The sequence below is a fragment of the Microcebus murinus genome, chromosome 11 (assembly GCF_040939455.1).
Source record: "Microcebus murinus isolate Inina chromosome 11, M.murinus_Inina_mat1.0, whole genome shotgun sequence".
In the NCBI taxonomy this organism is placed as follows: Eukaryota; Metazoa; Chordata; class Mammalia; order Primates; family Cheirogaleidae; genus Microcebus; species Microcebus murinus.
Window position 1 is genome coordinate 93,554,110 of NC_134114.1, and position 27,122 is coordinate 93,581,231.

Here is a 27,122-nt window from a genome sequence, read left to right on the forward strand (position 1 = left end):
TAGCGGTTCCTTATGTATGGGTTTAGAAACGCTGATTCTACATGAAGAGTGACAGTGATTCATGCTGAGGCGCAGCCTTGCTAGACTCCCAGCTTCTCTCTGAAAGTCTTTGGCATGGATGTTGGTTATGTTATGCTTGTAGAAGAGGCAGTCATTGGTTAATACAGAAATTTAGCTGTAAACTTTTTATTCAATAAGCTATTTAATATTTAAAGCTGTGTATCAGGGCATTTTTTAGGTAGATTAACTTAAATTAAAAATAATGAAGGCTATTCCCAAGTTCTATGATACGACTTCAAATTCTACTTCTGCCATCTCCTCAGCGCTGCTTACTCTGATCATTTTATTGAAAATTGCAGCCTTTTCCCCAGCACTTCCAATTCCTTTTACCTGGCTTTATTCTCCCTCCTCCACAGATCAGGCAATCCCTTTATAAAACTTACTGCATAGTGTACTTATTTTTTATAGTCATCGTTTGTTTTTTGGTGTCCCCTGCCAGAATGTAAATTTCATGATGACAGAGCTCTTTGTCACCTAACTTCACTGATAGACTTCAAACATCTTGAACAGGGTCTAGCACATGGTAGGTGCTCAAAAAATATTCAGATAAAGGAATACAAATCATTTTTACAGTGCAACAGTTTTTAAACCAAGCATATCCCAGGAGAGTAAAATACCTGATAAGTATTTTTTTTTAGGAAGAATTAAAATTCTCAGTTTTGAAAGAAGGCTGAGTATTCTGTGATCTTTAAGAGCTTACTTTCTTCTTGTAAGTAGACATTTAAAAACCATGAATGGATGCTCTCTAAAACCTGTCCATAGAACAGAAAAAGCTTCTTTTCCCTCCACAGGAGCAGGGTCCCTCTTCACGAGGAGGGGCTGCAACTGTAGGCCTTACGAGATGGCCTGCGAGCACGCAGCTCGTCCCTCTCTGCCTGCGCACAACCCGCCGTTCACAGCCCAGCGGCAGAGCTTTGAAGCTGGCAGCCGTATTGCACATGGCTGTTCTCAAGCAACCATCCCCTTCTGGGGTCTGGTTAAGACCATAAGCTTAGCTTGGGAGAGCACAAGACCTCCTCCATCTTGGACCTCCTCTTCCAGGTGCCCAGAGAAGGAGCGTGATGCATCATGAATGAAACAAGTGATTCTCAGCCACCCACGCTTATGCTTTGTACCTCTTTTGGTTAAAGAAGTAACTATCTATCCATCCATCCACACACATATGTATGTATATTTAAGTGTGAGAGAGAGAGGACACTTGGAATTTTTTTTTTTTTTTTTTTTTGAGACAGAGTCTCACTTTGTTGCCCGGGCTAGAGTGAGTGCCGTGGCGTCAGCCTAGCTCACAGCAACCTCAAACTCCTGGGCTCGAGTGATCCTTCTGCCTCAGCCTCCCGGGTAGCTGGGACTACAGGCATGCGCCACCATGCCCGGCTAATTTTTTATATATATATCAGTTGGCCAATTAATTTCTTTCTATTTATAGTAGAGACGGGGTCTCGCTCAGGCTGGTTTTGAACTCCTGACCTTGAGCAATCCGCCCGCCTCGGCCTCCCAAGAGCTAGGATTACAGGCGTGAGCCACAGCGCCCGGCCCACTTGGCAGTTTTTGATCTTTTGAATTACATAGGTTTTTAATGAGAATGTCTCTTTTCAGAAATAAGCATAGCACATCATAGTACTTCATGGTGTTTTGGAGAAATAAAGGCTATTAATAGCTTTAGATTCCATTTGGATTTATGAGAAACCCAACAATACAGTAGTTCCCCTCTTATCTTCAGGTGATCTGTTCCAAGTCCCCGAGTGGATGCCTGAAATCATGGATAGTATGGAACTCTATATATACTATGTTTTTTCTTATACATATATACCTATGATAAAGTTTATAAATTAGGCACAGTAAGATATTAACAGCAATAACATAATAAAATAGAACAATTATAACAATATGCCATCATCACTACTCTTGCACTCTGGGGCCATTATTAAGTAAAATAAGGGTTAATTGAGCGCAAGCACTGTGATGTCATGACAGTCAGTCTGATAACTGAGATGGCTCCTAAGTGGCTCATAGGCGGTTGGTATAGATAGTGTGGACACACTGGACAAAGGATGGGGCAGGGCAGGGTGGTGTGGGACGGGGCGAGATTCCATCACTCTACTCAAAACAACACGCAATTTAAAACTTAGAAATTGTTTATTTCTGGAATTTTTCATTTCATATTTTCAGACTGTGGTTGGCCATGTATAACTGAAACCACGGATAAGTAGCAGGGGGCGCCTACTCTATTCAGGGAGATACTAGAATGTATTGAGCACCAAACATGTGCCAGGCCATGTGCTCAGGGCTTTATATACCTTGTCTTATTTATTTACTTCATCACCAGCCCATGGAAAGTAGGTATTATCATCTCCATTTTACAGATGTGAAAACTAAGGCTCAGAGTAGATCAGCAACATCAAGAAGGAAATACAGCTAGGAGATGGCAGATCTGGGAGTCAGGTGTGTCTCACTCCAGACTGGCACTCTTTCTACCATGTCACTAGCTTATAGTACAAATTATTAGGACTGATAGTTTCTTTCTATAATAATAAAAGGTCTTTGTTTTCATAGCTTTCAGGCCTCATTAACAGTATTATTTGACCAACTACAACTACCTTCCTATAAGAAACTGTCTTATACTGCACAGTCTGCCTCTATCTTATCTAACTTATTGGTTGTTTTTTCTAACAAAACTAAATCATTTTACTTTTTTCACGATAAGATAGCTGAGCTGGACTGAGGCGTAATCATGTTCTTCCCAATTTGTTGTCCAGCTGTTAATTACCTTCCAGTGATGATGGGGAACGGGTGTAAATACACTTTCCCGTCGCTCACCTCCTGCTGTGCAGCCTGATTCCTAACAAACCACGGGCCAGTACTGGTCCACGGGCCAGGGGCTGGGGACGGCAGAGGTAGAGGAAAAAGCACCACAAAAGCCTGTAGTTGGGAATGTGCCTGTTATAGTTGACAGTGAACAAGGAGGCCGGTGCGGCTGTGCCAGGCGAGTGAGGGGTGTGTGTCAGGAAGTGAGGAAGGATCTGATACGAGGGAGACTGAAAAGGGCCACTGCGGCTGCTGTGAAATGTGATTGCTGCAGGGCAGGAGGGGTGCGGGAGGCCAGCTGGGAGGGTGTAGAGCGAGCACCTCTGGGTGCAGACGCAGAAGGCAGGCACTTCAGATTTACAGATGATACAAAGCTTGGCAAAGAAACTGACTCACGGTTTGGATGACAGAATCAATTTTCAGAAAAGTTTTGGCAGCCTTGTATAATAGATCAAAGTTAACATGATAGTATTTACCAGGTCATTTACGGAGCCTGACCTCAGATCTGAAATTTCCCTATTCAGGAACCCTTGGGGAGGACCTGGGGGTTTCATTTGACCTCAAAGGCGTCATGAGCTGACGTTGAGACATGGTTTCCGAAACATTGAGTTGAGCGTGGAGTGCAGACGCAGGAGCACTTGCTAGAGTCGAGGGCAGTCACGGCTCCACGCAGGCGTCCAGGCCGTGTGTGGGCGTCGGCACAGGCACCTGCAGGGCCCACCCCAGCGTGCACTGCGGGGTCAGCCCCTCGGATGACTGTGGTCAGTCAGTTACTCTCAGGATCATTTTTCCCTCTCTCCATCTCCCCACCCCCACTGCTAAAGAAATAGTGGTAGCTATGGTTAGATGTCAATAACGACATGAACAGGTAGTGTTGTTTGGATTCTTGCTAAATGCCACACGGTGTTGTAAGGATTTATGTGGCTAATTACATTTAATCCTTGCAACAAACTTGTGTGATAGGCACCACTATAAGCTCCATGTTCCAGGTGAGGAAATTGAGGCTTGTAAACTTGCCCCAAATCACAGAGTATTAGCAGAGCCCAGAAGAGAGTAGTAGAAGGCACAAAATTCAAACCCAGACAGTTTGATTCAAGAGCTAAAACTCTAAACTACTGTGACTAATACTGCAAATCTGATGGGTCAAATAATAATATATCAGTATTGTAATTTATATATATTTGTATATTGTATATATAAAATATGTTTGTATATTATATATTTATATATTACAGTTTTTTCTAGGTTGACATTAAAACTAACTATCTTTTATACTGATTCTATGGGCAAATGTGTGCTGAGTTTCAAAGTACCTGAAAAATGGATTTTGGGGACATGATCCATTCATTATTGGGAAATATCAGTATTTCATTGAGTCCTAGATTTTAGGGTCAACATTGAAAAACTGTATTTTATTCTAGGGGTTGTAGTGTAAGAACTGAAAACCATGCGATCAGAAGGATAGCTATAGGAGTTAGAAATGTTAAATTTGGAAGAGGAAGGCATTTAAAATGAAGCAAAGGCTTCTCGTTGCTGAAATGATAAAACCATAAACCTAATATGATCTAAAGACCTGTAAATAAACTTCTCCTTCTTAGTGATCAGATCCAGTCTTCATTCATACTCTGATGACTCCTAAATTTCTGTCTCTAGCTAAGACCTGCCCTCTCCTCCCCCAACTTGTCCTACCCAATGTTTCCACTTGTTGTGTAATATACATCTCAAGCTTAGCGTGGCCAATGCTGAGCTCTTGTTTGCCCTAGACTGGTTGATGCCATCTTCCCCAGTTCACCAGTGATGGAAGCACCACCATCCTGCCACTTGCTCAGGCCAGAACCATCACTTTTGCCTTTAATTTCTCTCTTTTATTCATTTTCCCAAACCCCATATCCAGTCATCAGCCTGTCCTGTTGGTTCAACTTTCTCTCACCTCTCCCCGCCACCACTTAGAACCTCTCTCTAACCGTTCTCCCCCTTGATCACTTGGGGCACATAGACATGCGAAGCAATTGCTCTTCCTTCTGCCTGGACCACACCCCCTCCGGCCCCAGGGAGTCTCAGGACTCCCACTCTTTCATCTTTCAGATCTGTGGTAAATGGAGTAATGGACCTTCACCACTGTCCACACCCTGATCCCCAGAACCTCTGAATATGTTACCTTAAGTATAAGATATTATATTGTATATATATTACATTTTATACGTATAATAAAGGAAAGGACTTTGTAGATGTGATTAAGGTTAAGGACCTCGAGACAGTGGAGATTATCCTGGATTATCTGGGAGGACCAGTGTAATTACATGAATCCTTGAAAATAGAAGAGGAAAGTAGGAGAGTAGGTTAGAGAGGGACTCGAGCTGCTGTTGCTGGCTTGGAAGGGGGAGAAAGGGGGCCGTGAGCCAAGGAATGCAGGTGGCCTCTGGGACCTGGAGACAGCCAGCAAGAAAATGGGGGCCTCTGTCTTACAACTGCAAGGACCTCACTGCAGGAACGCTCAGAAGGGAACCAGCCCTGCCAACACCTTGATTTTAGCCTGGTAAGACTTGAACAGAAAAATCAGCTAAACCCACCGGACTTCTGACCTATAAAACTGTGAGATAATAAATGGGTGTTGTGTTTATTACAGAAGGAATAGGAAACTACGCAAGGTCTCTGCTCAGATATTATTTTACCATCAAGACCTTCCATATAATAGTCACAGACCCTCTCATCCAGGCTGTCTCTGTCCCCATCATCCTGGTTTATTTGTCTGTATAGCACTTACCATCAGCTAATATGCATTAATTTGTGTGATTGTCTTTAACACCCTCCCCCACGCGCAGCCCATTAAAATGTAAGTAAGCTCTGTCAGGGAGTTTTTCTGTTTGCTGTTGTGTATTCTGTGACTAGATCTGAGCATGGCAGGCGGTAGGCAATTAATAATTAGTGAGCAGTTGCATGGCATTAGCCTTTTGCTCCCTGTCCAGCCTCCTGCAGAGGTGCTATCCCCGCTGGCTGGCTATACGATGCTCAGCATCTTCCGCCCCTCACCTGCTGCTTCAGGGTCTTTGTACCTGTTCTGCCTGCAACGCTTGCCCCTCCTCCTCGTCCCCTTTTACTGTAGGTCTATTCCAGCATTGCCCCTCCTCCTTGTCCCCTTTTACGGTAGGTCTATTCCAGCATTGCCCCTCCTCGTCGTCCCCTTTTACTGTAGGTCTATGCCAGCATTGCCCCTCCTCCTCGTCCCCTTTTACTGTAGGTCTATTCCAGCGTTGCCCCTCCTGCTTGTCCCCTTTTACTGTAGGTGTATTCCAGCATTGCCCCTCCTCCTTGTCCCCTTTTACTGTAGGTGTATTCCAGCATTGCTCCTCCTCCTCGTCCCCTTTTACTGTAGGTCTATTCCAGCGTTGCCCCTCCTGCTTGTCCCCTTTTACTGTAGGTGTATTCCAAAGTATCAGCTCTTGAGGGAAAACATCCTGGACCCAGGAGAGCAAATCTGTCCTCTCTTATACATTCAAATAGTGTTTTAAAACGAAGCATTTTATATTGAGTATAGGTCAGGTAGCTTTTTATACTTCTCCTTTATAACATACTCACAGTTCCATATAGCAAATCCATAGTCTTAGCCCTCATGGTGCTTATAGACTAGAAATTAGAGAGATTAAGATAGTAATCAAAACGATTCATGATTATAAGTCGTGATGTTAGCTGCAGTTTCTGTCATCGTTAATACAGAACATAGCAAAGTGCCTGGCACACAGCTCAGTAAATATCTGTGGAAATGCATATGTGAATTTCCATTTAGGTGCTTCTGTTTAAAGGGGAGGAAGACACTGATGCCTGAATTTCCAGAAGGCCCTGGAATGGAGGTGGAATGTCACTTGAACGTGGAAAGGAGGGCAGGATAGGAGTGCTGGGCCTGAGCAAGGTGGGCCAGCTCTGTGCAGGTGGTGCCCAGCGGGGAGGATTCAGGAAGGAGTTGGCTGAGGTGGGCTCCTCCAGGAGAGCTGTGGAGCACAAGAATGTGTCCATGGGTTGGAGCAGATTCTGGAGGATTTTGGAAGCAGGTGGAAGAGTTGGTCTTTTTTGCTGAAGCCATGGGCTTGTGATAGGAGGTACAATCTATAGCTAAATAGTTTTGAGAGAAAAAAGATGGATTATTTTTTTCCTCTATATGACAGGCTATTTCAACCACAAATCCCTTCTTTAAGCAGCCTGTGAGGAAGTCTGTCCTGAAATGCCCATGAAAGCCATTCTCTGTCCTGATGGAGACTTTGTTGACCTCTACATAATTTGCCATGATTATTCCTGCCATTTCAAAGTATCTTACAAAGCACCAAGACATTTGTTATCCAACAATCGCTAGAATAGACCGTGTTTTGTCATTCTTTTTATTTTTTTATTAATGAAGATACTGTGACTCAAAGATATTTAGAGATTTGCCCAAATTAGTACATAGTGGAGATAGAATTTATTTATCTGTTTACATTCTTTCAAAGCAGGATGTAAAGGAGAATTATAAAGCTATATGATAGCAGCTATCTTCCAGAATGTTTCATTGTTTAACATGATTTATTGTCACAACTCAAGTAAGCAAAGAACTGTCAGTATTCACTTTTTATGGAAAATCTAAGTCAATGTTATATGATATTGAAACAAATGAAAAACTAGGTAGCCAATCAGCATGTATGACCTGATGTATTTGAGTGCATTTTTTCCCTCACACTGAATTGATTGATTGGTTTTGTGTCATATTGATACAGCTTAAAAGGAGAAAAATGAAGACTTTTCATACTCAAATAATTAATTAGTCAAGGAGCTATAGCTAAAATTAGTCAGTACTGGGGTTTAGACTGAAACCTGGAATCCTATAAATATCTGTAATCCTGTAACCCAATAAATAGCAGTAAACTCAAGGAATCTTTTATTTATAATCAGAAAGATTTGAAGCATTTTACAAGGATTACATTATTATTAGGAGGTCTGAAAGTAATATATTTGTGTGGAAAAATTGCAACACTACATAAACATGTAAAAGGAAAAAAATAAGGTGTGTCTAGAACCCCCCAGAACCGGAAGTTAGTTGAAATGTTGCTGGTTTGTTTAAAGCACAATGACTATAAATAATATATCTATATTTCCATTTAATGTCTGAATCTTCGAATATCTCCATTGTCCCTCCACTTTGAAAGGTGAATTTAGCTCACCTCCCCATGCATTCACCTTCCCTCCACACTCAATTTTCACTTTGTTTTTTATTTTAATTTCATCAGTTTTTTAAAAATATTAACATTATAATTTTTTCTGTTGGTTGCTTTGCAACTTGAACCTCTTTCTTCACCCATCAACTTTTAGCAGTATCCTTTGACTGCCAGTTATTAAGATGAGAAAAGTGCACCCCACTCACCCATTCCCTCCCTAGTTCATCTCATATCTTCTGCTCGGTGCTCCATGTTTTTTGATACTGACGGGTTTTTAAAATATTTAAAATATGTTCTGTAAAAATAATTGTCTTCTGTGATATATAGGTTGAATCTAAAAATTGACCATAATTAACATTTCCAATAATATATGTATGTGTATATGTATATATATTTATTTATATTTTCACTATATAATCAAGAAATGTGTTTAGAACTGGAGAGAAGGAAATGTTCCCTTATAAATTATTAAATCTGAAGGCTCATTAGAAAATATTTCAAGAATTATGACAATGGGCATTCTTATTATTCTAGAAACTGTACCAAATCTTGGTAGAGTTTGCTTTATATTTGAACCTTTACGTTATTTATAGTTTTGTTTTGTTTTCTTGAAAATTTTAAGTACCTTTTTTTTCTTGATAGAGAAAGGCAAATGCTTTGACACTATCACTAAAATCTTATAAATTATAATTGATATTCATCATATTTATTTTCTTCATGAAGGCATTCTTCTTGAGCCCCTGGCTTCTTATTCTAATTTGAATGCTTTTAAGGCTGCAAAGCTGCCATTTTAGGTTCCCCACCCACCATTTTGTTCCTAGTTTGTTTCTTAGAATCGAGAAAATGTGATTTAAGGCTCAGAGTAGGAAACAATCAAATTTTTACACCAATTTTTTTAACTGTAAATATACTTAGTAATCAAACATCATACTAATTCTTTACAATTAGAGAGTTTCTTATTCACATCCCCTCATAAAAACTGTATGTATTGTGAATACATACACAACATATGTATTGAGAATCTGGTTCATAACAGGGAAACCATAAATGGCTCTTTTAGAGATGTAACTTTTCATAACAGAATAACAACCTTCTTTATTTTATTTTATCTTTTTTGCTTATTTCTACTCAAGAAGGGGAATAAGTTTATTTCAAGCCTGGAGTTAATATTTGGTGCATCTTGTTCTAATATATATATGAAAAGTCATATTCTTAGCAGATAGTAGTCCTTCATGTATTAATATATCTCAGATTCCTAATTTAACAATATATGACATAAGCTAGTGTGGAACAGTGGAGCTTAATACTTTATTTGTATATAGAATCCCCATCTGTATTTGGCAGACACTTGAGTTACTTATTAGACACTTTTAATCTGTTATAAGGAAAACTTTTTTTTTTTTTTTTTTTGCTGCTTTGATTAGAAGTGAATAATATTGTAAGATATAAGCGTCTGGAAGAGGGAAACATTTTAACCTGGAATATATGGGTTAAGCTCTTCCTTAGCTGAAGTTTATTTTATTTATTAAGTATATTCCTGAAAAATCAGGTATAAACCCACATTTTGAAATATTTTATCATTGACTTCTGGTATAATTTCAGAGATATTATCACAAAGGAAAAAAACTGGCTCTGACATTTAATAAAAACCACACCGAGGAAGCAGAATCTTCCCTTTAAAGTAATGACATTTGTTTTTCTTTTTAAATTCTATTAACTTAATGTTTCTAGAACTGTGGCAAAAATTTAGTCAGAGGAACAAAATCATTTGTGTTTTGTTAAGCAAACTTAAATGGAAGCCTTAATACATTTATTTAATTAAATGCAGCTTCCCTTATTTTATACCTCTAGGAGTAGAAAGCATAACAGGTAGGTTGGGCTTCTGTGTAATTTTATGTGAGATAGTTGGAATAGAAACTTATGCCAACATAAGTTTGCATACTTATGAAAATATACCCAATTAAGTCTCATTTCACTCACCAGAATGGCCAAAGCAACTACTGGCCAGTGTTGATCAGGATGGGCTGGACATTCCATATTCTAGTGGTGACAGTGTAATTTAATACATTAAAGGGCAGGGGAAATCTGGCAAAATTTTTAGTAATTTATCCTATGTGTATATATGTACATGCACAGGTACAAGGATATTCTCTTTTTATATTTATGTAATTATATTTATATTTTAATATGTTTTACCCACTTTTTAATGGAGTTGTTTTATTTTCTCTTGGTGATTTGCTGGAGTTCTTTGTAGATTCTGGTTATCAGCCCTTTATCGGATATATAGCATGGAAATATTTTCTCCTATTGTGTAGGTTGTCTGTTTGCTCTATTGATTGTGTTTTGGGCTGAACAGAAGCTTTTTAATTTGATTATGTCCCATTTATTTATTTTTGTTGTTGCTGTGATTGCCTTTGAGGTCTTCTTCATAAATTATTTGCCTAGGCTGATATCTATAAGAGTTTTCCCAACATTTTCTTCTATGATTTTTATAGTTTCATGCCTTCGGTTTAAGTCTGTTATTCATCGTGAATTAATTTTTGTGAGTAGTGAGAGGTACAGATCCTGTTTCAGCCTTCTACATGTGTCTATCCAGTTTTCCCAGCACCATTTATTGAATAGGGATTCTTTATTCCGGTGTATATTTTTGTCTGCTTTGTCAAAGATCAGATGGCAATATGAGGATGGATTTATGTCTGGATTCTCTGTTCTGATCCAACAAATACATGAAAATATGCTCCTGTCTCTAATCATCAAGGAAACGCAAATCAAAATTACTGTGAGATATCAACTAACTGCAGTGAGAATGGCTTTTATCAAAAAAGTCCCAAAACAACAGATGCTGGCAAAGATGCAGAAAGAACTGAACACTTATACGCTATTGGTGGGACTGTAAACTAGTACAACCTCTATGGAAAGTAGTATGAAGATATCTCAATGGTCTAAAAGTAGACCTACAGTTTGGTTCACCAATCCCACTAGTAGGTATTTATCCAAAGGAAAAAAAGACATTTTATAAAAAAGAACCTTGCAGTCGAATGTTTATAGCAGGCACAATTCACAATTGCAAAGATGTGGAAACAACCCAAGTGCCCATTAATACATAGCTGGATTAATAAAATGTGGTGTATGTATACTGTGGAGCACTACTCAGCTATAAAAAAAATGGTGATTTAGTATCTTTTGTAACAACCTGGATGAAACTGGAGATCATTCTTCTTACTGAGGTATCGGAAGAATATTCAGTGTACCGCAAACACCACACGTACTCAATACTAAATTCGAACTAATTGGTCAACACTTATGTGCACATATGGAAGTAAAACTCAAGGGAAATCAAGTAGGTGGGAAGGGCGAAGAAGGGGATGGGCACTTCCACACCTGACGAGTACAGTGCACACTAATTGGGTGAAGGGTACATGAACAACTTTGACTCAAACTGTACAAAAGTAAACTATGTAACTAAAATGTGTGTACTCCTGTAATATTCTGAAATAAAAATAAATAAATAATGCTATAAGTGACTTAACGTCCACCTTAAAATCCTAATTAGATAAATTATGATACAATAATATCATACATAAGCATATCATGTGCAATATACCATACATAGGAATTCTACGTAGCCATTAAAGAATGAGATACAGTATGTCACAATATACCAATAAGATGTTCAAGATGTATTAAATGAAAAAATAAAGTGGTGGAACGGTATGGTATGTCTCCGGTTGTGTAAGAAAATTAAGTAACTTTAATATACATTTGTACATACAGAGTTATATGTGTATAGACAATTTTTGAGAGGATATTTAAGATACTTCTTGAGTTGGCAAGGACCTACACATGCCTCTTATATAAGAGACTTAAACTTTTCAGTTTATACTCTTTTGTCTTTTTTGAATTTTTTTCATAACTGCATATTATTTTTACAGTAAAAACCACACAAGCTAAGATTTGGAACCACAATGTAGGGGATTCAGGGGACCGGGTGGACGCAGACCCTGCCAGGAAGAGGGAAGATAGAAGAACAGCCTCTGCCCTGCTGAGTTGTGTGCTTTTTATATAGGCCGATGTCTGGTTCTTCAGTGTCCCTCTTACCTTTCTCGGGGAAGTGGGGGAGCCCACAGGCTTGAAGTAGTTGGGGCAAAGACCTCATGCCTCCCCTACTTCCAAGTTCTGTGTTCCTGCAAAGCCCCTTCCAAAGGGCAGAAGCTTGGGAGGAGAATGGATAGAAGATAATCGTCATCACTCCAAGATGTTTCTGAGTTTCTCTCACTTCCAAGTGTTTAGTTTCCCAATGAATAGGACTGTATTTAAGGGGGTCTGTTCACTGGGGGTCAGTACTGTGCAGTGGTCAAGAAGACAGATTCTGAGCCAAATTGATGGATTCCAAATGCAGCGCTACCATAGTCAAATTACATAATCGCTCCATTTCCTTAATCTTGGGTTCCTTACTTGCAAAATGGGGATAATAGTACCCATCTTACAGGTTTCTTGTGAGAAATAAGTGAGTCATAACTATGAGCGAGAGGTTGAAACAGTGCCTGCATATAATAAGTGCTATGAAAGTCTTTTTTGTTATCTTGCCATTATTGTTATCATTTGACTGGGAAGAATACTTTTAAAATAATGATTAAAATTTTAACTGGGTTTAAAATTGTACATTTTTATTTTATACATCATACTTTACATAGAACACATTTCTGTTAATTTAAAAACATAACTTTATGTGCATTGAATCATTCTCATAAGCTTGGTTACTTACAGTATTTTTTTTTTTTTTTTTGAGACAAAGTCTCACTCTGTTGCCTGGGCCAGAGTGCCATGGCATCAGCCTAGCTCACAGCAACCTCAAACTCCTGGGCTCAATCAGTTCTCCCCTCGTAGTCTCCTGAGTAGCTGGAACTACAGGTGCGTGCCACCACCACACCTGGCTAATTTTTTCTATTTTTAGTAGAGATGGAAGTCTCACTCTTGCTCAGGCTGGTCTCAAACTCCTAACCTCAAGCAGTGTTCCTGCCTCGGCCTCTCAGAGTGCTAGGATTACAGGCGTGAGCCATCGTGTCAGGCCTAATGTCTTGAGAACCATTTTTCCCATGTTATTTTGTGCAGTTATTTATCTTGTCAGTTGTTTCAAGTGAGAAGGTAAATCTGCTCCCTGTTGCTCCATCTGGGCCATAAGTGCCTTAGGCTTTTAACTTTTAAAAAGTTTTTTTTTTTTTAAAGAAATAGGAGTAAAAATAATCCTTGTTCACCCCCTACCAGTCTGAAGTTCCAGAGGCAGCCGTGCTGAACGCTTGGGTAGCCTTTTTCCTGTGTCCCCCCAGGCCCAGCTCCCCTCCCGCCCCACTCAGGGAGGCCCCATCTGACCCGCTCTCTGCACGGCACCTTCGTCAAGCGCCGTCTCTTCACACTGCAATATTGCTCGTTAAAGGACTGATGATTCCTGAAATCATGATATTTGCTCATGTTTTTGGAGTCAGCCTGCCTCGCTGGATAGGGTGCAAGCACCTGGAAGGCTGGGCTCTCCTCTGTCGTGTTCACTGCTGAATCCCTGAGCCTGGAACAACTCCTGCGCATATCCTAGGCCCTCCGTGATATCTGCTGAATAAACAAGCACATGCCTGCCAGATAGAGTGCTGAGTGCTTCACGCTGTCCTGTGATGCCAGGCAGACAATGACTAGTTTGCAAAGAGAGAAAAGCAAGAAAAGGGTTTTCCAGGCAGCAGGGACAACATATGTACGAAACTCAGAAAAACTTAAAAAAAAAAAAAAAAAAGGTCTGGTATGGTAGTCAGGAAATAGGATTTATTAAATTGACTCCATTCCTTGCTTCACTTTGTCATGAAAATCCTAATTAACCAACTTCCTTTTTAAGATGTTTTCTCAAAATTTAGAAGAAAAAAGTCATGACGGTACCGGGTATATCGTGTACTTTTTCAACAGTGACATAAATATTAGAATTAAAGTTTATCACAGACTTTCCTGTGTGTGTGTATGCGTGTGCGCCTCCACCTTCCCCTCCCCGCGTGCCCCTCACTTGCGTGTGGAAAGTATCTGTGCAACTTGGTAATGGAGCCATCTGATAGTAGACGGGATGATGTTGCGTGAAGCGGACTCTGTGTGACATGCCTTATCCCTGGCCTTCAAGAGAGGGCACTTCGAGGGGTGACGCAGTAGGTTGAGCCTTACTGAGACTTCTCCCTGTTCTATAGATTCTGTGCCAAACATGCTGATTAAGGTGGTGGTTTTTGTAATGAAGCCTTAAGTAACTAGAGCCAGAACATAATTTTGTTCATTTCATACAGCTCAGCAGGTGGAAACTACTTTCATGTCTACCACATTGTCCTGATTTCAGTCTGGGATGAGACACTAAAAAGGGGGCTCTGTAGCCTATTAAACAAGCCCCCAAGTTAAAACTGTGTTTGTGTTCTTGGAGTATTTTCCTGATTCTATTTCTGGCAGGGTCTTTGAAGAATAATTTTCTTTGTTGAATTAGTAAACAGAATTTTTTTAAAAAAATAGTGTATATATACTGGAGAGTTTGAAACATATGCATGTGTTTTTAGAAGAAAGTATTTTTACTAATTTAACAAAGAAACTTATTTATGGGAATTTCTTGAACAGACAAATGTTAGTAAAAATTTACCACTTAATAAAAGCAAGTTTCTTAAACTGAGCCATGCAACAGAAGATTTTGTTTCTGATTCAGAGAAGCACAAAAATGCAAACAGATTTTATGTTTGATGACATAATTCCTGGCTTTCTAAAACAGTCATATTTACATATAAGGCAGAAATATAAACATAAGGATCTATTTTCATAATGAAAGTATGTGACTTTGTATCTCATATGCTAAATTTAAGTAGTTCTTATTTTTAGGTTTAAAGTAAGCATAGTTTAAGCACTCTTTAGTGTTATGTGACCTCACTGTAGCTTAGTTTTGTTTTTGTTTTTTTCCAGAAGAGCAATTGAAATAGAAAATTAGGTTTATTGAGTAACTGAACAATATTCCTTCATCTTGGTGTTTACAAACTGTTCACTTAGCAAAACAAAGGTCCAATACAAACTCTTGAAATGACAGAGCACCTTCTCTTTAGTTCCTGCCAACCAACCCTCCCTACCCGACCTTAACATTGTATTTTCATGAGCATTTCACAATATTTCTCATCCCTTGTTCCCAGTCTTGACCTACTGACCCAAAAATCAAGAAAATGTCATGTTAGTGCCTACTAATTAGTGCACCCAGAGAGCCTTTTCGTCTGGCCTTTCAACCTTCTGGAGGTAGGAGCACAAGCTGTCATTCGTATCATGCAGGGAAAATGAGCCTTTACTACATTTTTCCCTGTTTTGCAAACACCAGAATAAGCCCAGCTGAGACTAGAGATGAATATGCAGGTTAGGAAGAAATTAACCTAAAATGCACTACTGTTTGCATGATTGTTTTATAGATGACATAGTACTACCTTCCTGAAATTGCCCATAATGGAGCGCTGTGAGCCTGAGATTTTTACCAGAGCAGTGCTGTTGCATATCACTTTTATTTCAACACCATCACATTTATTTGGTGAAATCCTTTTAAGCAAAAAAATATTTTCTGGTTAACATATTAAGTAGTGTTTTAATGGATTCAAGTTTCCCTTGTTTTGAGACACATTTTTAGAGAATACTGTAGTTTGTTAGTGAGCGTTTGGTTCGAGTGCTCATTAATCAGTGCTGTTGGGCCAGGGTCTCCTGAGCCTTCCAGGTTTTGGGGGAATCAGCTACTGTAATTAAAGGGATGAAATATATCATGGTCACAAACTTACCAGATCAGACAATTGAAGGTTTTGAACTAGTAAAATTAATCTTTTTAATTTTTTCCTCTAGGTGTTTAAGATAGAAGTGCTAATGAATGGAAGAAAACATTTTGTTGAAAAAAGGTACAGCGAATTTCATGCTTTGCACAAAAAGGTAAGCTTTTTTTTTTCTTTCCTTTTCTCTATATGGCAGATGGTATAACATTAAGACTGTTCTGTGGTTCTAAGTGTTAATATTTCTTGTATATATACAGTTTCTTTTATCATGAAGTAAATTTCCTTTTAAAGTAAATTATTCAGTCCCTTAAAGGTGTGCTTTTTGAGTAGGTGGGTTTTCTTTTAAGATTGTCTACTCCTCATTTGTAAAGTGAATATCAAAAAAAAATTAAGATTTGCATATAAAAATCTGAGGATGCTAGCTGTTTGCAGTATGCTACGTTGGATGTTATAGGTTCAGAAAGAATAAGACCCAGGCCCTATTTTGTCTATGAAATACACTTAATGTTCTTTACAAAAAGGAAAAAAAACAGCAAATGACCATTTTGCAGGAAAAAATTTATTAAACTCATCTTATACTTACACGTACCTGGAAAAGATCATATATATGTACATGTGTACTCAGTGACTAGGAACACATGTAAAGAGGCTCATAGCCTTGTTTTGAATTGTAAAGGGCCACTTTACAAAACTGATGTTTCAATTCCTGATCCACTTCATTTAAAGTCTTAGAGAAAAGAAACAAATGCAAAAGGAATAGCTGAGTTTTGGGGAGAAATGATCAGTAAAGAATAAATGAATGAATAATTTTTATTTTCTACCCAAATTTAATTTTTTGCAGGTGATAAATTATTAGAATCCCAAAATTATCTTAATAACTAGAAATGCCTCATGAAATTGCCCAGGAAATCACCATGTATAAGCCAGTATAATTTTACTATTTTTCTTTCATATATATATTGAATTATATATGTACATATTCATATAGATACACATGTACATGAAATATATATACACACAGTATATGACAATTCAGTTTCTTCACTTTGTTAGGTAAGAAGTTAGATGGTTAGATATTAAGTATGTTAAGAAAGTGTCTATTTCAATTTCATTAAAAACTTCTTAAATTTTCTGGGAAATGTCAGTACATAAATGATGTGATAGTGTGCTAGCTCTGTATTAAAATTTTTTTAGCATTTTTAAAAATTAAGCTGTCTCACTTTCTTTTAGTCAAGAGAATAGAGAATTGAGTATGAATTTTAACAGGACATTATTGAGAGATTATCAAGACTATTTCCCTCTGCTTTCTTTTAAAGGGGGCTCCAAGTTATCTCTACACTGTTGCGTCAGGAGGGCACGGGCTAATTCACTTCAGTTCTCCAATTGGCATTTTGTTAAATCCAGGTTACGTCCACAAGAAACAGTACAGGTGAATACAGTTTAGACCAGGTGTTGCCAGCAGACTTTACAAAAGCACCAACCCTGGGGGTTTCCAAGAGAAGCAAACCCAGAATCTGGCTCTCACTTCCTTCTCGTGGAATTCTGTTTTTGTCTGTGTGTTTTTGGAGGAAACGGATTCTAGAGAGTTCTCTGCCGTGGGCCTGATGAAGTAAGTCCCTGCGACTGAGATTAAAGCCAGAACCCATCCTGGCCCGGCCTCTGCTGGCCTAGACAGCCTGTCACATGCAGGGCGCGTCCCAACTTCCCGGGTCAGCACCCAGCACGCCATGACCCCACACAGCTCAGCTGTCCTCTGCAGGTACTCGGGGACCAACTCCATGCGAGGCACAGCTGGGTGACTGCCAATTAGGCCCGCCCGGGCTGCCCAGGCTTCGCGAGTGGGGGCCCCCTCAGCCTGCTCTCCCTAATACGATTTATTTCCTCCTGCAGAAGAGGGCCCTTGCCCCAGGGATCATAGGCGGTTCCTAGATATTCATGGTCAGAAAAAAACTTCTAGATCTTCCGGGACTCGCTCTTCTCTCAATTTCTACAGTTGTATTAATAATGTTAGCTAGTCTTAAATAATGAGGCTTACCAGAGTTAATAAAGCAGAAATTCTCCCAAATCTCTCAATTTTGCATATTCTTAGCAGCCTTGTTAAAATGTTAGAGACATCCTTCCATGATCATAGAGATAAAAATAGCTTTGTGGGGCTGAGTTTTCTTGGGATACGCGATCTAATCTTATGGATTACAGAGGGAGTAGCAGCTGCTTGAAGTCTTTTTCACTTGCCCATTGTGATTGTAGTAGAGTTGACAAAAAAGGCAGTAACTCTAAAAGGCAGTTAAATGAAATTAAATACAAGTAACGGTAAGAGTTTAAAAATGAACAAAAATTGGTGATCATGACTGTAAAATTGTCTGCTAAGAAAGACTAAAACAGGTAAAACTTTAATCAGAATACACAGGCTTTACTGATTGTTGCTGCCCCATTCTGCAACTTTATCCTTCATTGCAAATTTGGTATCTTCAATTTCCATATTTGAATTTTGTGACATGCTTTGAATGTTATATTTTAACATAAAACATTTTCCCTTTAAGTGCAGTTAAATCCATTATCATTTAATTTTCTTGAAATGTTCAACTGTGTTTCCCCTATAATTTGTTTATGAAACAAATTATACTTGTTTATTTAGCAAACATGCATGTTGCCTTATTGTTGTTTTAATACAGGGTCTTGCTCTGTCACTTGGGCTAGGGTGCAGTGGCATGATCATAGCTCACTGCAACCTTGAACTCTGGGCTCAAGTGATCCTCCTGCCTCAGCCTCCCAGATAGCTGAGATTGTAGGTACACATCACTGTTCCTGGCTAATTTTTTTATTTTTTATTTACATAGAGATGTGGTCTCACTATGTTGCCCAGGTTGGTCTGGAACTCCTGGCCTCAAGCTATCCTCCTGCCTGAGCCTCCCAAAGTGTTGGGATTATAGGCGTGAGCCGCCACACCCTGCCTTACCTTGTTTTAATTGGTATTTCTTAAGTTTCTTTAGGAGTTGTAGTCCCTCTTTTTTGAATCATCTATTTATGTGCTTTCTCCTTTATCTGCTGTGGTCTTGGTTGTTTTTACTTATTAGTTTGTGTGGCCGGTTAATGAAATATTAGCCATTTGCTGAAAGTATTTTTTACCAAAGGCCTTTTTATTTTGGTTATGGTATTTATGTTAATGTATAAAAGTTTTAAATTTTTATATTGCCTAATATGTCAATTTTTACCCTTTCAGATTTTATCTAAAATTAGTCATTTCTTTCAGAGCTATGATGAGTATTTGATTCCATTTTCTTTTAGTTTTCCTGGATTGGTCTTTTTCAAAGTTGAACATCGGATCACCTAAGGGCAGATTCCTGGACACCACTCAGACATACTGAGTCAGAATCTTTGTGATGGAGCCCAGATGCTCTTAATTGCTGTTGAAGTCTGGGAGTTCCTATTGTGTGGTTGTGTTTTTAAAGGCATCACTTATACATGCCCCTTGCCACCCTGTTCCATCACACGCACTGAAGCCTCAGGTTTAGAACCATGCATCTCAAGGTTTTAAACCTGGAAGGTCCTTCTACCTTTCTGTTACCCTGCGTTATCCAGAATGTCACTAAGTCCTGTTGATTTATTCTTTCAAATGTCTATAATATGCACCACTTTTCATTTTCTGCTCCTACCATCCCAGTCTAATCTTACCACTTTATGTTAGTGGTGCTTTAACCATTTCGGATCCCTATCTTCTTATCTGTTCTCTGTTGCAGACAGGTTTTCCTAAAGCACCATTTTCGTCTTCACACAAATACACTGAAATAGGTCTTTGTTATCTACCACATCACAGACATTGACTCTCAAGGCCAATAACCTTAAACCCTGTATTAGTTTCCTATTGCTGCTGTAACAAATCACCAAAAACCTAGTGGCTTCAAACAACACGCATTCAGTATCTTCCTCGAACTTGGTCAGTGGGGCTACGTTCCGTGGGGGGACTCGAGGATCTGTCCCCTGCCCTTGTCCGGGTTCCAGAGGCTGCCCGCATTCCGAGACTCTCGGCCCTCTTCCACCTTCAAAGGCAGCTATCACCTCGCTCCACCCTCTGCTTCCATCCTAACATCTCCTGTTGTCACATGTCCTCCCCCTGGGGTGACACTGGGCCCATCCAGGATAATCCTCCCATCTCAAGACCCTTAATTTAATCACATCTGCAAGGCTCCTTTCCCAGGTAAGCGAATATAGATTCAGGGGATTGGGACTTGGACATCTTTGAAGGAACCGTTATTCTATCTACTACTAACCCCTTTACTGGCCAACCTTATATCTACTCCTAAGAAATCTTCAGTGACAGCCGAGCCAGTCTCGCCCCTTACCCCATCACATGCTGTGAAATCACTACCCATCTGCCTTTGCCATGCTGAATGTCCCTCCCCATGTGCACTCATCTGTTCAAACCAAACCAGGACATTTGCTTCAAGTTGTCTTTCTTCTGCGTTAGCTCCCTTTATTCCCTAATCTTTTTGTTCTTGGACTCCTGTTTCATTTAGAATAGAGATCTATACTTGAACATTAGAAACAATGAAGTTTCTAACAATTAAAAGATAATTGCAATTTAGTTATCCCTAAATGTTGTCTAATTAGAAGAGCCTTTTTTTAAAGTAGGGACCATGTCTTATCTCTTGTATCTTCCACACTATTCGGCATTATTTAATGCCTATCAGGCATTAAATAAGTGTTTGGCAAATGGGATATTTGGAGAACATCGTGCGTATTTGTGAATTGCCGGAGGAACATTTGGCTGGGAAGGAGAGTTTCTGTTGTGGGGTTACATTCACTGTGAAGTGTGACCCCAGGTTATGCTTGCCCTGATTTCTCTGTAGCTCCTACTCTGCTAGCGCTAGCTGAGAAAGACACTACCACCACCACACTGAAACAAAACACACCCCATCCTCCCTTGGTGACAGCTCAGGCACAGGCTCTGGTGACAGGGCGAGCCTTCAGGCTTGTGAGTGCTTCCCCTGCGCTCTGACCGCCCGGTCCACGCCCTGCCACGGCTGAGTGACTCGCCATTGTAAATGCTGGTGCTTGAAAGGAGCTTTACCGTCCTGGGCCCAAACTCACACGACTGGGCAGAAAAACCTTCCGTGCATTGCAGGCTGCGAGCATATCTTATTTTACGTGCCTGCCCAGCTGTTTTGTGTCAATCACAGCCCACCCTTTTATCCACAAAGCTTTCAGGCAATGGTGGTGCTGGTTCAGGTTTAAATTAACCGTCTTCTCTTTTGTTATTGCCTACACTGGGCTTCATTCTCTTATATTTAGTTCCGAGAGGCACACATTTCAGAAGAACCCAAAAACTGCCATGTGGTGTCAAATCAATCGTGCGGCACCCTGTGCAGTGTCTCTAACGGGGACCCTGAGGAAATCGGGGTGACAGGTGGGGGGAAAGATTAGATTTTACCCCCAAATGTTCCCTACTTCTTTAACCTTTGTTTTTCTTTTTCATTCTTTTTATTCATGTGCTTGAGAATAGTATTTCTGATCCTTTCTGTGGAAGATGGCTGCCATAACCAGTGTATGTGATGGCAGGTCTGTACGAGCTAAGTTCTGTGTAAATTCCCCAAGCAGTATGGAAAGGAAAGGGAGTGGTCACACCAGGAAAAAGGGATTGTGTTCGTGGTATCCTGGAATCTGGTACTTATCTGCGGGGATCAGGAAGGCCGTTTGCCTGGACACAGCGTGGCCAGGACAGTTAATCATCGGAAGAAGTGGCAGAGGAGTATTTATCTTGCAAGCAGCTGAGCCTTACTGGAAACATATTGTCTGGGGTTTGTCTCTCATCTAAAGCAATTCATTACTCACCTACAAATGCTGTCACAGACCCTACCCGCTATGATGATCCGCTTCCTTGGTACTCCTCACATAAATAAAAAGGAAAAACGTTTTCAGTGCTATATCTCCAAGATTTTTGTTTTCAGAAGAAAGATAATGGAGTTGATTTTCTATTCTGAAATATATGTTGTGATTCAATAATTTTAAACTAAGTTAGGTTATGTTTAAATCAAAACTTAATAAGCTTATTACCACAGAATAACTTAGCTCTTTGGCCTTGTTCCCATTGAGAAATACCTCCAATGGTGCAGAGATGAGATGTGTATGTACTCCATCCTCCTCCTCTCTCTTGCATTGTCAGTTTCCCCCTCAATACTGACTGAGTCTCCTTGATAAATGAGCCTGCTACAGTAACTCTTATTTAACAAAATAAAGCCCACCTTTGGCCTCGTGCTTCCCTTCCATGTTCATCCCATTGCACTCCTCCTGAATTCCAAGGAATTCAGTAGAATTCCTTGATAGAAGAGCCTCCATGTGGCTGCTTCCCTTCTCTTTGCACCCACGTTATCGACTTCCTGTCCTCACCTGGCACCTGATCATGCCCACCTTCTTGAAACACTTTCCTGACGGAAGTTATTTTCCACCCCCTCCTCACTGAGTGCCCCGTTTCTCCTCCTGCCTGTTGGAGCTGGGTGTTTCAGACCCTTGCCCTTGTGTTAGTTGTCTACTGTAGCCTAGCAAATTACCACAAATGTAGCAGCTAAAAACAACACATTTATTACCTCACAGTTTCTGTGGGGCAGGAGTCTGGGCACAGGCTTACTGGTTTTCTGCTCAGGGTCTCACCTGGCTGAAATCGCGGTGTCTGCCAACGCTGTGATGTTCTGAGACTCGGGTTCCTCTTCATACCCACCCAGGCAGAATTCGGGGGCTTGCAGTTGCAGGACTGAGGTCCCTGTTTTCTTGCCAACTGGAGGCCAGGGGCTGCTCTCAGGTCCTAGCCATGTGGCCCTTTGGTCACATGACACTTCTCTAAAGCCGGCAGTCTGCTAGGACTAAGTCATATATAACATAACGTAATCCTGGGAGTGACTGTCCCACCATGTTCTCAGGTCCTGCCCATGCTCTAGAGGAGGGGATCGCACACAGTGTGTACCCCAGGGGACCATTTTGGGATTCTGCCCACCACAGCCCTTTTGCTCCATCCTTACCTAACTCCCAATGTCATCTCCTCTAGTTCCATGGCCCTAAATACCACTCACATATCCTGATTTGCAGACTCATATCCAACAGCCTGCCCACCATCGCCACTTGGATGCCTGTTGGGCATCTCTGACTTAAAATCCTCAGAACAGAACAATTGGTTCCCTTATGTTAGGGCTGTCTTTGGTTGCATATAAGAGACACTTGACTAGGTTTCTTTAACAAGTAAGAGATGTTCTATAGGAAAGCTAAAGGCAGGCAGTCCCACAACATCCATGTTCCAGGCTCCTCCTGTCTTCCTGCTTCACTGTCCTCACCTTAGCAAGTGATTTTCACCCTTCTGGTTACAACCTAGTTGCCATTCCTCCAGGCATTGCTTCCGGATTTGTGGCAGGAAGAAGAGGTGATTTTTTTTTTTTTTTTTTTTTGGTTAGGAAAACAGTAGCCTTTATATACCCAATATACTTCTACTACATTTCATTAACTCTATCACATGGTCACCCTAATTACAAAGGAACCTGGAAAACCAAGGTATTCAGCTCAGCATGAATAACATTGGAATTTGGGTTTGTTTGGTTTTTTTTTCTCCAAGAAAAAAGAAGGAATGACTATTGGGTAGGCAGCTAGAAGTGCCATACATTATTCATGTTGGATTATATTTGGCTGCAAATGACTCTAAAACCAAAATAACGGTGACATTAACAGGTGCAACTTTGCTCCTCTCTCACATAGATGTCTAGGGCTGGTGTGGCAGTTTCATGATCTTCAGGGACCCAGGCTCTTGTTGCTTTGCCATTTTCACCATGAAGTTTCTACCTCAGGGACAGTGGTGGCTGCTGCAGTTCCAGCCATTTCACAGGCTCCTTCTTCTTCATGATGTATGACAAATTTCAGCTTAGCATGGTTAATGGTGAATGTATTCTTATATATGGGAAGAATTTCTTATTACAGATCAGACTGCCCAGGTTTCATTGTTTGCATTTTCTTATTGTTATGCTGTTTCTTTGCATGCGTAGTAAAGGAGCAACCTTGGCAGGTTTTTCCAAGTTTTTAATTAGAACATTAAAATTCATTCCATTTTTAGAGGCCTGTATTAGTTTGTTATTGCTGTTGTAAAAAATTACCTTAAACTTAGTGGCTTTAAAAGACCCAAATTTATTATCTTATACTTCTTGAGGTCATAAGTCCAAAATGAGCTTGATTGGGCTAAAATTGGGGTATATTCTTCCAGGACTATATTCTTCCTGGAGGCCCCAGGGCAGAATCCATTCCCTTCCCTTTCCAGCTTCCAGGAACTTGCCTTCCTCCTTTGTCAGAGTCTCCTGATCTCTTTCTGACTCTGACCCTGCTGCCTCCCTCTTCTAAAGATCCTTGTGATTATTACATGGAGCCCACCTGGATAATCCAGTATACTCTCCCCATTTTAAGATCACTAATCTAATCAATCTGCAAAGTCCCTTTTGCCATGTAAGGTAACATTCACAGGTTTAGGATTTGGACATCTTTGGGGGAGGGAGATTATTCTGCCTACCACAGGCAGCTCTGGTTTAACTTCCAATATAATTTTTCTTTTGTCCCCTAAAACTGTTGCCAGGAAAGACCTAGCTAAGAACCATCATTCTGTTTTCATGAACAGAATTTGAACCTAAACTGGGTGTATGGTGCATGCCTATAGTTCCAGCCACTGGGGAGGCTGAGGCAGGAAGATTGCTTGAGCCCAGGAGTTTGAGGTTGCAGTGACCCATGATGACGCCATTGCACTGTAGCCTAGGCAACAGAGCAAGCCTAATTGTTAGGAATATTGGAAAGATTGGCCTCTGTGTTTTTTAGCTCCCTCTCCAAATGATGTCATATGTCGTTGCTCATATGGCATTTCTAGGGACAAGGGTTATGAACAATTACATTTGTTTTGCTTTCTTTATGGAAAGAATATGTAGAAAGCCTTATCATAAAAGTACTTCAAGCAAAATTTTGTTGTAATGGATTTTTGAAACTAAATTTACTTTCTTTTTAACTTATTTACTGGACTTTTTACTTTTTTTGGAAAAATAACTCCAATCGGAAATATCCACAATAACATCTGCCAAAATACAAAACCCTTATCCTGAAACCTGAACAATTAGGACACCTAAATAAAGAATTTTTTAACAAAATTTCAGTATAATTATATTTTCCTATTTTTTATATTGAAGACAGCAGTGGTTCACTTTTTTTATTGGCCTTTTTTTCCCCAAATAATGTCATTATAATTAACAGACATCTCTCTTTTTTTCTGTTATGTCTTTATAGCTTAAGAAATGTATAAAAACCCCAGAAATCCCTTCTAAACATGTGAGGAACTGGGTCCCAAAAGTGTTGGAACAACGACGACAAGGTTTGGAAACATATTTACAGGTAAGATATGTTTAGTTCCTCAGTTAATATAATGTAGCTTAAATAATCATGTGTCTATATTTTCTCAGGATGTAATGCAAAAATATATCAAGCAGGCAAAGATTCTAAATTTAAGGAAGTTCAAAATTATAAATATGTCATTAACTGGTTCTTTTAGCTGTAATTAGGTTCTGTTTAAAATTGGTTATATGTATCGCGTAAGTAAAATTATATTATAAAGGTTAAAACTAGTGTAGAGGGAGGATCTGTCCATTTTTTAACCCAGCTCTACAGATTACTTTGTTTTTGTTTTTTGTTTTCCCTCCAGGACTTTTGCTTCCTCATAGCAATCCCAGCCTTTAGGTTTTGGGTTTTGTGGGGCTGGTTGGAGTACTGCGAGAAACTGAATTTTCAGTGGGCCTGGCTAGTATGGAATCAAATTGAAAATGAGTGTATAAAAAACGCCTATGATGAAGTGCCAACTTCTTTGAAAATGTGTGTCTAGAAAGAACGCATTAGGATGCTCTTCTCTGCAGCTGAGAGGAGCAGGCAGAGCTGTCTAGTTGAGAGGAGACAAAGGCGGTCTCTCCACCAAGTGACAGAAGCAGCAAAAGGAGAAGGTTGAGAAGTATCAGCTTCTCTGAGTTTTAGAACGGAAAGGCCGAGGAGACTCAGGTGAATATTCATGGTAGTCGTTAAGTCCAAAGAGCAGGTGCAGGGCAGGTGCTGGGACAGGCTGGCCTGCGGGTGGGGCGGGGGCTGGTGCCCTGGAGCATCTGGGTCCACTTGAGAGGCGATGCATGAGCACGGGGGAGGCAGAATCTCGGCTCTCAAAAAAGAAGAGCGGGACTGCACCTGAGAGCTGCGAATGTGTGACTGAGCCCTCTAAGGCGGCAAAGAACCCGGCAGCCGTGACTGTGCTGTCCCTTTGGCGTCTCCCCAGGTGGATCCTGTTTAGGAGGGAAGCTGGGGACCGTGTAGAGCCAGTGTGCCGTTCCTACAGAGCTCTCACCATGGCTGTGCCCGAATCACTGGTGATTAAACGCTGAGGAGAGGCTGACTCCTCAGGGTTGTACTTAGTGACAAATCCTGAGGACTCGCGCGGTAGAAAGGTGCCAGAGTCGGCTGCTGGCCTCCTGCAGTTCTCCTGGTCTTTGCAGTGCTCAAACAGGAGCCTGACTGCAGAGGCCCCTGAGACACCTGAGGAGGGCTCTCTCTACTCTTTTTGCTCTTCTGCTGTTGGGCTTGGTGGAAGAATCCTTCACTGCCTGTCCCTGGGGCTGAGAGCTTAAAGGAAGTGGAGCTCACAAATCACAGGAGTGTGTGTGGCCGTGGTTTTTGAGACTCTGTAAGAAGAGCGGTGACACTTCCATAGCCCCAGGCAACACTGCAGAGCAAAACACAGACCGAAAAACCAAAAAATGAGGCTTCAGAAATTGTATGCAGAGGATAAAAATGCATGTTCTCTGTAATTAAATGGAATAGGTAAACAATGCATTTTTATTTGTAAGCCAGATTTTCCACAGATATTGTATATCTTCAGGCTTTAGTTCTGAATAAAGCTTTACTCTCTTCCCCTCACTGTATTTGACACATGACTTCCATTACTACTCAGTGTAAACACTGTAAGTTGTTTGTACTTTGGATATAAATATGTGCATAAAATCATCTGGCACAGAGAGGAGTTTATAGTGACACTCAAATTGAGCTTAGAATTTTCTATTCTCAGAACTCGGGCTTGAAAGATGCGGGTCGGAGGGCCGAGAGGGCTTGCTTCCTGTTGTGCATTTAATAGTCAATTTGTTGTCACTTAATTCCCAGAGGAGTTCACGGGAGCTTTCCCTTCTCCCTTTTCCACCTCATTCTATTTGCAGATAATAGGAGCTGGATAGAACGAGTGTGGAAA

The 27,122-nt window shown here is 40.3% G+C and overlaps 1 protein-coding gene across 2 annotated transcripts in view; it reads left to right on the forward strand.

The window, feature by feature from the left end:
• The window catches only part of SNX24 (sorting nexin 24), a 140,575-nt gene that overhangs the window by 62,997 nt on the left and 50,456 nt on the right, over positions 1-27,122 (forward strand). For both annotated transcript variants that reach the window (XM_012788557.3, XM_012788558.3), the window contains exons 2-3: positions 15,915-15,998; positions 25,133-25,237. In XM_012788557.3, coding sequence (XP_012644011.1) covers positions 15,915-15,998; positions 25,133-25,237 — 189 coding nt within the window. The remainder of the gene's footprint in view (positions 1-15,914; positions 15,999-25,132; positions 25,238-27,122) is intronic.